The sequence below is a fragment of the Uranotaenia lowii genome, chromosome 2, assembly GCF_029784155.1.
Source record: "Uranotaenia lowii strain MFRU-FL chromosome 2, ASM2978415v1, whole genome shotgun sequence".
Classification (NCBI taxonomy): Eukaryota; Metazoa; Arthropoda; class Insecta; order Diptera; family Culicidae; genus Uranotaenia; species Uranotaenia lowii.
Window position 1 is genome coordinate 243,527,417 of NC_073692.1, and position 13,986 is coordinate 243,541,402.

At 39.7% G+C, this 13,986-nt stretch overlaps 1 protein-coding gene across 3 annotated transcripts in view; it reads right to left on the reverse strand.

Annotated features, from left to right (window-relative positions):
* The window catches only part of LOC129747183 (protein dissatisfaction-like), a 75,194-nt gene that overhangs the window by 30,140 nt on the left and 31,068 nt on the right, over window positions 1–13,986 (reverse strand). The window contains exons 2-3 of one of the 3 annotated variants that reach the window (XM_055741231.1): window positions 9,171–9,251; window positions 8,767–8,928 (exon numbers count right to left, since the gene is read on the reverse strand). In XM_055741231.1, the coding sequence (XP_055597206.1) occupies window positions 8,767–8,928; window positions 9,171–9,251 (243 nt within the window). Of the gene's footprint in view, window positions 1–8,766; window positions 8,947–9,170; window positions 9,252–13,986 lie in introns of all 3 variants that reach the window. The other 2 variants (XM_055741230.1, XM_055741232.1) reach the window with 2 other exon arrangements.

Genomic DNA, 13,986 nt, shown 5'->3' on the forward strand with positions numbered 1-13,986 from the left:
CCTTTCAAGATTATATCTCATTCAGATAGCATAGATAGGACAGAACAAAACCTATCAAAATTATAACTTATCAAGATATGAGTTCTTCGAGCAAAATTTCTAGTGGAATGTCAATTAACCACAATATGTGCTAAAACCAGGCTCCATTTTTGGTTTACCAAAAATTGGATTCAATATTATGAAACTGCACGGTTTGAGTCGTTGACTTCGATGTCCGTGTTTCATAAAAATTTTCACGTGTATCAAAATATGATATAATCATTTTATTTTAGGACAATCCGAAAAAAATCTTTATCGTTGAAAATGAGCTCAACCCCATTCAACTCTGTCAATCAGAACAAGATATAATTGAGATTGGACTAACTTAAAATCGAAAATTTAGAGTACTTAACTATAACTGAATCAGATGTAAATATCTTGGTGAGATATGTTTGAGTTATTATTTTGATATGCTCTCCTGATCGGGTATACTTTAAATCACGTGGATCTAACAATCTACAATCATGTCAACTGTTTGAAAACCAGTTGTCAAAAACTACAGCTGAAAGAAGCTTAAAACATGAAAAAACTGGACATGCCCAAATTTTTCATAAAGTCATTATTTTTGATGATTCATGAACAATTATTTACAGTTTTGTCTAAAAGCTACAACCATTCAGGGTTGATTTTCAAGAAAAAAAAAAGCGTACCTACTTGGTTAGGTAGAAGAGATGAAATATAAACCCCGTCTAAAGGAGGAGTTGGAAAAAATGACAACAAATCGTCAAAGATATAACGAGCTCAATTTTTGTAACAGTTGAAACATCTCATTTAAAAGTAGACAAATTTTAACCAAAAATATATTTCACTAAAGCTTTGAGGTAGTCTTAATATATTTCAAAACTTAGGAAAAACTTAAGCGAAAAAGCACTAAAAATCAAATCAAAGCCCCTGTGGTTATGCAATTTTTGAAAAAACTGTTGAAAAATTTACTCCACCGATAATTTTTTTTCGAAGAACAAAAGTTGTTTTAAAATTAAAACTGAATTTCTGTGAATTTTTCAGCATATAAAGTCTAGCTTTTAGATGGTTAAAAGATCGCATAATTCTGGCACATTTTTTTTTTTTTTTTTTGAATCCAGTGATCTACAGAACTGAAGGCAAACCAAAGGTTTCGGAAGTCAAATTGCATCAAATTTATGTCGCGGAGTTGATGATGTCAGACTTTTTTTAACTTATCATTGATCTTAAAGGTAAGTCAACTGGTTAGCATTTAACACTGCAGTACAAATTTTGTCGAGATTGCAGTGTGCTGTCGAAATTTTCAAAACATTTACAACGGAGGAGTTTTTCTGTTTTTACTCTATTCTTATATAAAATAACTGCTTGAAGCATAAGAAGTTGTAGTAACAATTTTGTTTTGTTTCGATTATAGTCGTTTAACCATCTTTATGGCATTTGCGACTTTATCAACGTTGCAGTTGGCGGATCGTTATTGAAAAACTTATCCGGTACAACTGTGTTCGATGTTTTACTCTTGGGCTCGAACTCACGGACATCGGCTCAGGAGACAACAGACTTGCCAACTCAGCTATATCACAAGCCCGTTGTAGTAACTAAAACAGATGGTTGTAGTAAGAAATATTCAACAAACAAGTGTACCTAAATAGTAGCTGGGGAAAAGTTTAAGAAAGTTATTTCAGGAATGAATTAACGTTAACAAACAAAACTTGACTACAAGAATAAGAAAGGAAAAGAGTAACTGAATTACATCAATCGCTGTCGTAATTATAGCAGAATTTAGAAAAAAAATATTTTAGATAGAAATATATAGAAACCCGGTGGTCCAAAATACCGACCAGAGTAATGATCGAAGAATCGAGTTTTAGGCTTAAATCTTGTTACATTGCAACAAACGACGATATGTTTCGATAGAAAAAGCCTTGATCTTCGCAATGAACGGTTAAAGCAGTCAAATATTGAAACATGTACTATTTTAATTCAGAAAATAGTATAACCACTTCCCAACGCGGTCCAAAATAGGTCCATAGGGTAACGGTAGAACGCGAAACACAAAAACCACACTTTATCCTATAAACTACCTTACTAAACAAGATGAGATTCTTGAATAACTCAGTGTAAGCGGCGCTTCTTGACCTAAGATAGAGAGGGTGTCCTTAAAGTGCAATTGCTAACTAACGTATAGCCGGCTGCGTTCCCCAAAGAATGCTGAAATTACTCTCACGTTATTTTTTTATGTAGGAAAACCTCCTAGGGGAAGCGGTTGTGGAAGTTTTCATGAAAACAAGGAAGACTTTCGGATGCTCTCTATTCCTTGAACCTTGTTGGAAACGAGTCGTGTAAAAAGCGTAGTATAAACTTGAAAAATTGTCGGTTGAAAGTCGGTCGTAGCAATTGACCAAAAAAATAAAACATGAACTTGATCATTGTACGTTGAGCGCGAAAAGATCCAGAAAATAGATCTCGGTAGTGTAAAAAGTGAGAAGTGGAATCCGCACGCAGGAAACCAACTGGCCGTGGACCCAGTGGAGGCTTCTACGACGACCTATGTGTGGACACCCGGAGGACGTAACTGGCCATACGCCGGTAAGTTATTTTACCTTTTGGACATTCTTGAAGTCTTTGGGATTGAGATGCGCTTACACGAATTTTCGAAGAGCCGATCTTGATTCCCAACGATATTGCGAATTAGATTCTTTCCTTTTCAGAGCGCAAAAATAGAACTCTATCAACACCCCCCCCCCTCCCCCCTCTCCCTGGGGTTCAGTTCATAAGTGCTTGCGGTAAATTCGCAATTTGAAAGTTTAAGGGAAATCTATCCACAAGGTAACAGATTCAAAGAAAGTATCCAGTGTAGCTGTAAATTTTCTTCCGGTCCCTGTTCATTATTTCAACAACCAATGTACATCGTCCACTAATTTCGATAATAAACTGGGCTTTCAGACCTCAAAACACTAACAAAACTAGAATGAACGCGATGCAAGCTCAAATTATCTAACTTTTGTACGAATTCTGTACGAATTTTTGTCACAAAAAACAGTTCACAAGTAAAAAATAAAATAATTTTTCAGCAGCAAAAATAACCACACCTGTCAGTCAGGTCGCCGCCTACTGTATTATTTATCTCTCAAAATGATATTTAAAAAAAAAAGAAATAAAAAAAAATAATATTCAAATCAGAATTATACATTTTTTTCATTGGCTTGAAGAAATGGTGGCCAAGATTTTCACCAAAATGTCCTTAATTTGAAGCTAACAAAAAGCAGAAAATAGATTTCTTTGAGAAAATTTTGCATCATGAATCCACATGTGGGCTCTTTATGTACACCCGCATACTAAAAAACTATATCTAAAACAGTCCATACAATTCATCGACGCTTTCAGAAAGAGTGATTGTCTCTGTTAACGCAGATGTTCTATCAAACTTTACTTCGACAACGATAAGAACAAAACATTAACGTTCATGTGAAAAGGTGATGGCATCCGGATAGGTGATAGAATGGTACAACGATTTCCTGATTTTTTTCTTTAATCGTAAAAATGATCTCAAACCTTTACTCATACCGTCCCTTCTTTCTGTCATATGCACGTCAAAAACGAACAAAACGTTGGTCAAAGATGCCAGATGGTTTTGCACGGTAATCAGTACACATTTTGAAATTTCTTTGATATGCGGATACGGAATCTAAAGACTTTATAGAATATAGCACTGAATATAGTTTCAATGATACTAATTAAACTTTGAAGCTACATATTTTAACACCGCCTGCCTTTATTGACATAATGTAATATAAATATGAGGTAAATAAAAACGTTTTTTTAAGCAATTTCTTTGATAGATTTTTTATGAGGGTCTAAGATGCAAACATGTGACATATAGAAACATAGAATTTACGTTTGCATTGTATATTTATGACATTCTCGATTCAAAGCTTTCATTTGAATTGAACGAAATTTCTGAATTGGATTAATAAATAGTATATTTACATCTTCATAACTTCATTTCGGGACTACATGTTTGAAATCTACCTTTTTCTAAAAGCTACCGATCTTCGTTTATAATTCTTTTTTATTTTAATATTTCCCTTTCTATCTTCCTTTCTTCTCTCACAAAGTGTTAAGTTAAGCAAACAATTGTAAACAACCAACATCGATTTTGGTCCTTAAAACCTAAAGGTATGAGCCGTTTCAAATAAATAAATTGTTTAAAAAAAATATCATTCATTTGTTAGTACACATAGTCATATCCTATATAATCATCTGAAATATATTTATTGAAAATTTCATTTCTCAATATCCGTACAAATTTTGATAAAACATTGAAACTGGCACCACTGTCGCAAACGGTTTCATTCGTTTGTTTTGCTTGCTGCGCCGGGAAATTTTTGCCTCAACCTTGCGCGCCGCCATCAGGCCGCCCGGAAGAAGATGCAGGTTTCGTTCGTGATCCGGGACGCCGAAGAGAAACGACATCAAAATGGAGTCGACGCCCTGCAACAGGTTCCGATCAATGGACGGCTGTACTCGGCTGGGCGCGATGCCATCATCCGGGTGTGGAACTGCACCCAGATCAGCTCCCAGGAACCGTACATCCAGAGCAAGGAACACCTCCACGATTGGGTCAACGATATAGTTTTGTGCTGCGGTGGAAGAAATTGTGAGTTGATTATGCATTAAAAACGAATAAAAAATTAATACTTTCTTTTCTTCTACAGTAATAAGTGCAAGTCGTGACACCACCGTGAAAGTGTGGAATGCTCACAAAGGATTTTGCATGTCGACGCTACGAACTCACCGAGATTACGTTCAGGCACTGGCCTACGCCACGGAAACAGGTGGCTAGCTCCGGTCTAGACAAGGCCATCTTCCTGCTGGAGGAATCCGCACACCGGGGCATTCAAGGAATGCAAGAACCGATGACATTTTTTGTACCAGGTACGTGGAAATTAAAACCATTTTTAAAACAATTTCCTATGATCCCGTTTGTTATATTTTAGGTTACGCTGCCGGAACCCTCAAAGTTTTACTCCGTGCTATGGATTGGTTGGCTCGGAAAGTTCTACAGGACGTGCATGCTGGGCGAAATGAGGAGGAGGCAGCCGGAAAAATATACATTTCGGGCAAGTTTGTGATAAACGTGATTTAATAAAGTAATGAAATTGAAATGATTTTCCATTCTAATCCGAAAAAATTCCATAAGCACTGAACGAAATTTTGCGTTAGTGTGCGTGTGCGTCTTTTAGCTAACGGTTCCTAAAACGGTCTGCTTAGCGTTGGAATCAAATCGCTACGGAACTTTTAACGTTGACGTTTAGGAATGATAGCTTCTCAAAATAACTATAATGAAACGGTTCGTACTATGATCATTCCGATTTCTGTAACAGTTCGATTGACGGTTTGGTAAATCGTTTAAAATATTCCTACACATGTTCATTCCAGAAACAGTTCAATGCCCTGAAAACGTTATTCATAAGCGTATTATAAACCATACTCTAACTGTTCCTAGAACAGTGTCTCCATATAAAGGTTTTAACAGTTTTAAACAGTAACATAACTTAACGCCATATTCAACAGACCGTCGTTTTGGAATTCAAGATAAGTGCAATGTTTTTTATGGTTTCAGATATCATTTTCTAAACGTTTTTTTACACTATTTCTTAACGTTTTATAACTACTACAGGAACAGTCATGTTACAATATTTTCGTATTCGGGCATGCTTCAAAAAATTATGGCCCGCGGGCCGAATGGGTTTTAAATATAGAAAACCCCAAAATTTATGCAAACATTTTTTTATTCAATGTACATAAAGAACCCACAGGCGATGATGACGCCAACAGTTGAATAAAGAAATTCATATCTGCTAGCTTCAAAATAAGGTTAATTTTGTGAAAATCCTGGCCACCTATGACTTTAACTGTTTTTTTTTACTGCTTGCATTTGTTACATTACTCATCGACTTGGCAAATACAAATTGACGAAAATAAAAAAAAATAATATGTTCAACTGTGGAAAGCGTTCAAATTTGCTTCACTACTTTTAAAACATACTACTTTTAAAACACAGAACCTTCCAGAGAATCTCCGGATAACTGTATTTCCCATGAATTGTCATTCTTGGGATCTCTGTGTTTATTCGTTTGCTGACGTCAGTAGCTTTGAAAAATTGATGCCACTTGAAACTCATACATCTTTCAGAGAACCGTAAAATGGGGTGGACAGAGACATGGAGGTGAATCGGGATACAAATGGGAAAAATTGTTGGGATCCAAATGTCAACCAATTTACACATTTTTTTTCTCTTTTCCTCCTGTGTAAAAGCTCAATTTATTATGTGTTGCTTAAGTAAATTTAAAAAATTGTAATTTGAAGCATAAAAAATCACCAAATTTCAAACCATGACAAGTGTTGTTCGGCATCACTTCATATTCGAAAGGTGACATATTTGATCAAAATAATTTTTGGTTCACTAATCGTGGGGTTCATGAAAGTATTTAAAATCGCCCAATATTGTGAAAAATATTGTAGCACTGAAGGAAAATTGCTTTTAAGTTGATTTTATAAGAATAGGGATTTCAGCCTTCACATAAACTCTAGGAAAACAAATATTTGAGTTTTATCCCCTGAAGTTAGGCACTATCATCAACATTTCTTCGAATATGAAAATTAAAAAAAAAGAAGATTACTGAGGATTGGAACAATCGAAAACATATCTACAAAGCGTACATAGTTTATGCACGGAACGCATTTTCATCGTTGAACAAACGTCGTTACACAAGTTTCTCAATAAATAATCAACTGGCTCTATTTCTCTATTCAACCCACTTGGGGGTGACCTAAAATTATTGATAGTAAAATACCCTTTTCACTTTAATATTTTTTATTAAGTTGTGTTCAGATCAACAAAATAAGCCATCTTAAACAAATCGGGTGCTAAAAAGCAGCATTGAACAGAAATATTACGGAAACAGTCCAAAAATTTAACCGACTCAACCCACTTTACGGTAGGTATTGTAAAATCGTTCAAAATAAGAATGTTATGTCAACATTTTTCACAATTAGTTTGTTTTCCCTATTCAAACTTAATTTATTGCCAAAGCAGAGACGTTGAATATGTTTTGGCGAATATCCTTCAGAGATTAACTTTGATATCGTATTATTGTAGTATTGGGCTTGTGATATAGCTCAGTTGGCAAGTCTGTTGTCTCCTGAGCCGATGTCCGCGAGTTCGAGCCCAAGAGCAAACATCGAACTCAGTTGTACCGGATAAGTTTTTCAATAACGATCCGCCAACTGCACCGTTGATAAAGTCGCGAATGCCATAAAGATGGTATTATGTGTATAGCACCAAACCGAATAGCGACAGAAGGACTAGCGATGCTTTTTTACTACCGAGATTTCTGTCATTCGCAGGTTTGTTTTTCTCCAGTAGGCGATTTCGATGTAGTACTCGAACATCGTTTATGTTATTTACTATGCATTTTCCTTAGGGCAACAATCGCATGCTCCAGGTCTCCAAGGAAACTTGCGGTGCGTCGATATTATTTTCAACGTCGCGACGTATGCGACGTGTCGCTAGTAGGCAAAGCTGCTATGATTATTAGCGCTCATATTTTGGATTTTTTCTGCATGCATAATAAAACAAAACGACTATAATCGAAACAAAAAAAAAAGTATTATTGTAGTATGGATTCAGGCGTTTTTCACAATCCAGCAATAAATCCCAATGGTCAATGCTCCACAACATTGTTCAATGCGCAACCCCAAAACCAGAACACAAATACAACTTTGCTTACCTCTTTACCACCCAAGAGCCCTATAATGAAGCATCACAATCTTACGACTGCCAAAAGGACAAGTATTTTGAACTTTAAGCGACATCAAGCGTCTTAGAAGCCAGACTATGAAAGCAAAAAAAAAGAAATAGCGTTAAAAGGGGATTATCGAACTCAAATTTTCGGTTTTCCGCATCGGAAGCCGCATCTTCTCAGCTTGAGTTGAAGTTGGTAATATACTTATTTGTCACTTTTTTCTCCTTTTCAAGACACCCTCAACCGTGCGTCTTCTTTCATATCTATCAAGCCAAAGAGGCACTTTCGCAGAAAAGCCAGGGCGTAAAAATGGTGCTTATTTCTGCTTCGCTGCCAGCAGCTGCCGTTGGCTTGGATGCGAATTATGTTCTTTCCCACCATCATCCCCCACTACTCAATATCGAAAGAAAATAGCGAGAGAGACACTACGTGACAATTACGAGAGGAGGGATTCCAATGGAAAATCTCGCTACGCAGACAGTTCCCTGAGCAGTGTACGGGAAAGTTGAAAAGATCAAACGAAGTGGCGGTTTTGACTCTGCTGCCTCGTCTTTTGGGGGATCAGGGTCGACGAAAGTAACAACTTAACGCTTCATTTGAGTCTGCTCAAATATTCGTATCTAGCATAACTCACCACCCACCTCCTGCAAATGTATGAAAATGAGGTGGAAAATTTTAAACGTTTGAAGACATCATTGGCAGCTGTGTTTGTTCTGGCGTAATGTGATTTCGTTTGCACAACTCAGCTTCCAGCGAACCGCAGCGTCGAGATTGAGATATCAGTATTCAAAATCGCGACTCTGCCTTAATGAGTGAAGAATTGATTTCGGCTACATTAAGGCGCTAGTAGCGGGTGAATAAATAATTTGTCAATATTTTGCAATGGTTAACCAAAATTTTCTCCTTCCCCCCAACTCATTTAAGCTCAGCGAAGAAGGATCATTGTGATTGAACTTACCATCTTTATTCATCGCCGATTGGAAGCACTTGTTCAGCCGACAGGCACGGCACTGGTTCCGGTGGGTTTTATCGACCGGACAGCGACCTTTCAGTTCGCCGGCTGCTTTGCACGTGTACACCCGATTCCGATGGATGCTACGTTTGAAGAATCCGGAACAACCTGAAAGGTCCGAGGAAACTGTTATCTGTTATTTGTTCATATCAAAAGCCAATCGAAAAAATCTGATGAACTTCGGATAATTAGGTCATTAACTTAAAATTTAGCAAAATTAAAAAAACCTAAAACCTGATAATTAACGAATCATTGGTTTTATATATACCTAAAAATCAAACGGCAATCAAAATATTTGCATTTTTGCAAAAAAAAAAAAAAAGAAAAAATTAGAAACTGAGGAAGCTCACCATCACAGCTGTAGATCCCATAATGCTTTCCGGAGCTTCGATCGCCACACACTTTGCATGGAATGTCGAGAAGTCTGTCACCTCAATAGAAGAGAAAAGACAAAAGTATTCATTACAACGAGCTCATCACAGTTAAAAAATCCTTTCAGAAGGTAGGATACAAAATTAGCTGAAACAACGTTCATTTATTTTGTTGGGGGCGTTCTCACCTCGACTCGAAGCTTAATCTCGGTTAATTTTGTTTCTGTATACAATTTCAATTTCTATTCCAAATTTCATCTAGCCCGGAGGAACTTGTGTTGAATTCCATCGACCGAACCGGCAGAAAAAAATAAAACAAAAATTAAGAACCACTCCAAGGGATCCACCCTTGCGTAGCAATTTCATTACAACCCCTTTCAATTAAAATTAAACCCATCTTGGATTGCGAGGTATTGTTGAGAGTTTTTTTTTTTGGTATTCGAACAGTGGGCTGCTGTTATGAAGTTGATATTCTGTAATTGGAAAATTAACTTTGACACATTTTTAGGCATTCGCAGAGATTTTGGCTGTTCCTCCTATTTTACGTGGATTGAGAAGACTTGTAAAGCACGATTAAAATTAAATAAACTTTTATTTTCAGTATAATAGAAAATTTGAAAAAATGCCATTATCAACCCTCTAAAACCCAATTTTTTGTTTTAGCTTGTAAATTCACAGAAGCTTAGTTTGATTTAAAAAAAAACTTTTGTTCTACGAAAAAGTTTATAGATCAGGAAAAATATATGATAATTTAAAAAAAAATAATAATAATAATTACAGGGGTTATGGAAATTGACTTTCAGTTCTTTTTCGGTTGTAGTTTTCACACACTTCAACCATTATTTTTCTAGATAATTTTGGTTTAAATTGTATCTCTAAAAACTGAGATATTTCTACTAATATGAAACATAAATTTTAACACTAAACTAGGCTTGCCAGATACTTCCAGGAAAAAGCGGGAAATGTCACGAAAAAAAAAGCGGGACACAGCCGAAAAAAGCGGGACATTTAAGAAAATTTTAAAAAAGCTTAATTGTGTTGACAAATTTATATCTTTACCATCAGCCAAGATTGTTCATTGAAAATACACTTAGGTAGTTTTTTATTAAACGCAGATTGATTTTTCTCAGTTTTGTATTATTTACACGGTTTATTGCATATGCACCGTTATTTTCCAGGGTTCTCGCGAATTAACACGTTATTTTAGAGAAAATATTTCTAGTCGTACATGTAAACGGTGGATTTTCTACCGCGTAATGTTACCGCGGACAATTGAGTCGAAAACGGTGTAATAATATAAGGCAATTTAACTAAGATACCGGCGGAAAAATCAATCTCTATAATTCTATAATCTATTATTATTTGGAAGCAACTTGAAAAATATTTTCTTCAAACATAAGTTGAACGTGCTCCAAGAACACTAAACCTAATCAGAATCCTACTGTAATGCTTAGAGCTTTAAAGTTATTCAGTATTGTCTTATATAAACTATGAAAAATGCTACTTATGTATTTTGAGAAAAAGATTTTCTGTTCGTCATAGAATTCAAATTGAGACAAAATTTTGGTTTTCTCCAGTGTTAGTCAGTCAACTTTGTAAAAGTTTTCCAAGAAAAAAAGCGGGACATTTTGAGCAAAAAGCGGGACAGCGGGACATGTCCCGCTTTTGCGGGACGGATGGCAACCCTACACTATACATACGGGAAGGGGGCAGTAGGCATATTTTAAACTTGAAATGATGATTACTATCGGCTTCCTTTAAATTTTGGCGACATCACACTAGCGCCAAAAAAGGTTATCGGGTAGGGGTTCAGCCTCTAGTTTAAACACATTCCACGCAAACTCGTGCACTAGCGCAATTTACATTGAAGTAAACAATATAAACACAATCATGGTGTGAGTGAACTGACCATTGATATTCAATGTTTTAGTGCGATGATGTGCTTTTACTCAAAGCTGGAATGTAAAGCTGCAATGCTTGAGAAGAAAGCTGCAAAGCTTAGATCCCATCTCGCAGAGCGGCAGCACCTTAGACATTGTGTTAGCGTAGCCAACGATTTGTTCAAGAGTACAACAGCCCGACTATCTTAATACAAAGAGATCTTTGATTAAGCCTAATACAGCTATTTTCAAGAAAATTCTACTACAGGCCTATTGTTATTTTCAAAATGCAAGTATATTTTCATGATAGATCATAGATTTTCATTCATAGATTTTTTTGAGTAACGTTTGTGGTATACCCGTATACCTACTCATACCGCCAGGGGTCGAATGACTTCAGAGATACACGGAAAGTGAGGGCGGACTCTCGGGGAAACAGTTTGGTTTCCGTCGAGGTCGAAGCACCGTAGATGCCATCCGCTCGGTCATCGAGGTAGCGGACAGAGCCAGGCAGACCAAGAGGAGAGGGCTCCGCTTTTGCGCGGTTGTCACTCTGGATGTGAAGAACGCCTTCAACAGTGTCAGTTGGACAGCGATTGCGCCGTCGCTCATCCAAATGAGGATCCCGGCATATCTGTATAGGGCGAGGGTTTGCGAACACAAGAGGTTTCGGCGGGTGTTCCACAGGGGTCAATACTCGGCCCGGTTCTGTGGAACATCACTTACGACGAATCCTACGAACGAGCCTCCCATCGGGAGCCGAACTCGTAGGATTTGCAGATGATGTAGTCCTCTTGGCGAGAGGCTCCTCAACAGCGAAGGTTGAGCTACTGGCCACGGTAGCTATCCAGGCAGTGGAACGCTGGATGCACTCCAAGTGCCTGTGTCTAGCCCACCACAAAACCGAGATGGTGCTTATCACCAACCTGAAATCACCCCAAACAGGTACCATTGCCGTTGGACCGTGCACTATCGTGTCCAAACGCGCAATCAAGTACCTAGGGGTGATGATTGACGACAGGCTCAGCTTCACGAGCCATGTCGAATACGTGTGCAAGAGAGCGGCAATGGCCACGGCCGCACTCACACGAATGATGCCGAACTCCTCGGCCATCCAAAGCAGCAAAAGGCGGATCCTGGCAAGTGTAACCACATCGATCTTGCGGTACGGAGCAGCGGCCTGGAGGCAGGCCTTGGGAGGAAGCTGTAACCAGCAGCGACTTAGCAGCGTTCAGCGGCTGATGAACCTGCGGGTTATCAGCGGATACCGGACCATGTCGTCCGAAGCCGCCTGTGTAGTAGCGGGTGTTATGCCCATCTCGGTTTTGCTTGAGGAGGATGTCTATTGCTACGACAACAAAGACACGCCCAACGTTCGAGATCTCGCCAATGAGGACTCGATGTCCAACTGGCAGCAGCTGTGGGACAGCTCAACGAGAGGAAGGTGGACCCATCGTCTGATCCCGCACATCGGGAGCTGGATCGGAAGAAGGCACGGTGAAGTGGACTTCTATATGACGAAATTCCTGACTGGTCATGGATGCTTCATGAAGTACCACTACCGGTTTGGACATGTGGCTTCGCCATATTGCCCAGATTGTGGTGATGAAGAGGAGACACCCGAACATGTGGTGTTTGTCTGTCCGAGGTTTGCGGCGGTACGTACTTCCATATTTGCCGCCTGTGGGCCTGACACGACAGCAGATTACGTTGTACAGAGGATGTGTGCGGATTCCAACACTTGGCATGCGGTCAGCGATGGGTTCACCCGTATCATGACTGCCCTGCAGAGGTGCTGGAACCAACGGCAGTCCGCGAACGGTGTAGGATGACTCCATCGGCGGGAAGCATCTTAGTAGTATGCGTCCGATCCCCTGATCGAAGCTACAAAGATAAGGCATCATCTTCTGCGTAGCGGAGGTCAGGGGTGCGCCGCGAACGTGTGTAGGATACCCCAATGTCGGGGGATATCTGAGTTGTGCCGCTTCCTAAGAGGGAAACTGCGAGGATAAGACTTTACCTTCCTCGTAGCGGATCTCGAGGGAAGAGGGTTAACCACTGTCGGGGGATACCCACGGGTAGAGAGGCTCTCGACGCCGGGCGAGCCTCTCGAGTCGGTGTAGGATGTCGTCACCGTCGGGAAACATCCGAGTCGTAGCGTTCCAAGTCCCGAATGTGTGCCGTGACAGGCGCGAGTCTAGGATAAGCTGCTCTCGATCTGGCACACAACGGGCAGGAAAATCCGCGGGCCAAAATCCTAGGGTTGCCAGCCAATGGGGGATAAAGAAGACCGGACAACGGTCGGAGTAGACTGACCCCATCGACGGGGGGCTGTCGAGTAGAGTGCGTCCGACCCCACGGTTTGAAGTTACAAAGATAAGACAATACCTTCTGCGTAGTGGATGCCGTGGGTGCGCCGCGTTCGTGCGTAGGATGCTCCACCTTCGGGGAGTATCCGAGTAGAGCGGTTCTCAACGACAGAAGCTGCGGGGATAAGACTTGACCTTCTTCGCAGTGGAAATCGTTGGGAAAGGGTTATTCCACGTTCGGGGAATACCCACGGGTAGAGTGGCTCTCGACGCCGGGTGAGCCATTCGAGTCGGAGTAGGATGACGTCTTCGTCGGGAATCATCCGAGTCGTTGCGTTAAGTCCCGCGCGTGTGCCGTGACAGGCGCGAGTCTAGGATAAGCTGCTCTCGATCTGGCACACGACGGGCAAGGTGGCAAACTTCGAACCCTGAAGATAAGAGGTCGGGCTTCGAGTCGTTAGAGGAGAGGTCAGGTCTCAAACCTTCAGGCGGAGAGGTTTGAGTGGTCAACCCCGAGTCTTTATGATAAGGGGTCGGGTCTCGAGTCGTAAGAGGAGGGATCAGGCCCCTTACCAACAAGAGGAGGGGTACAAGTGGTCACCTTGA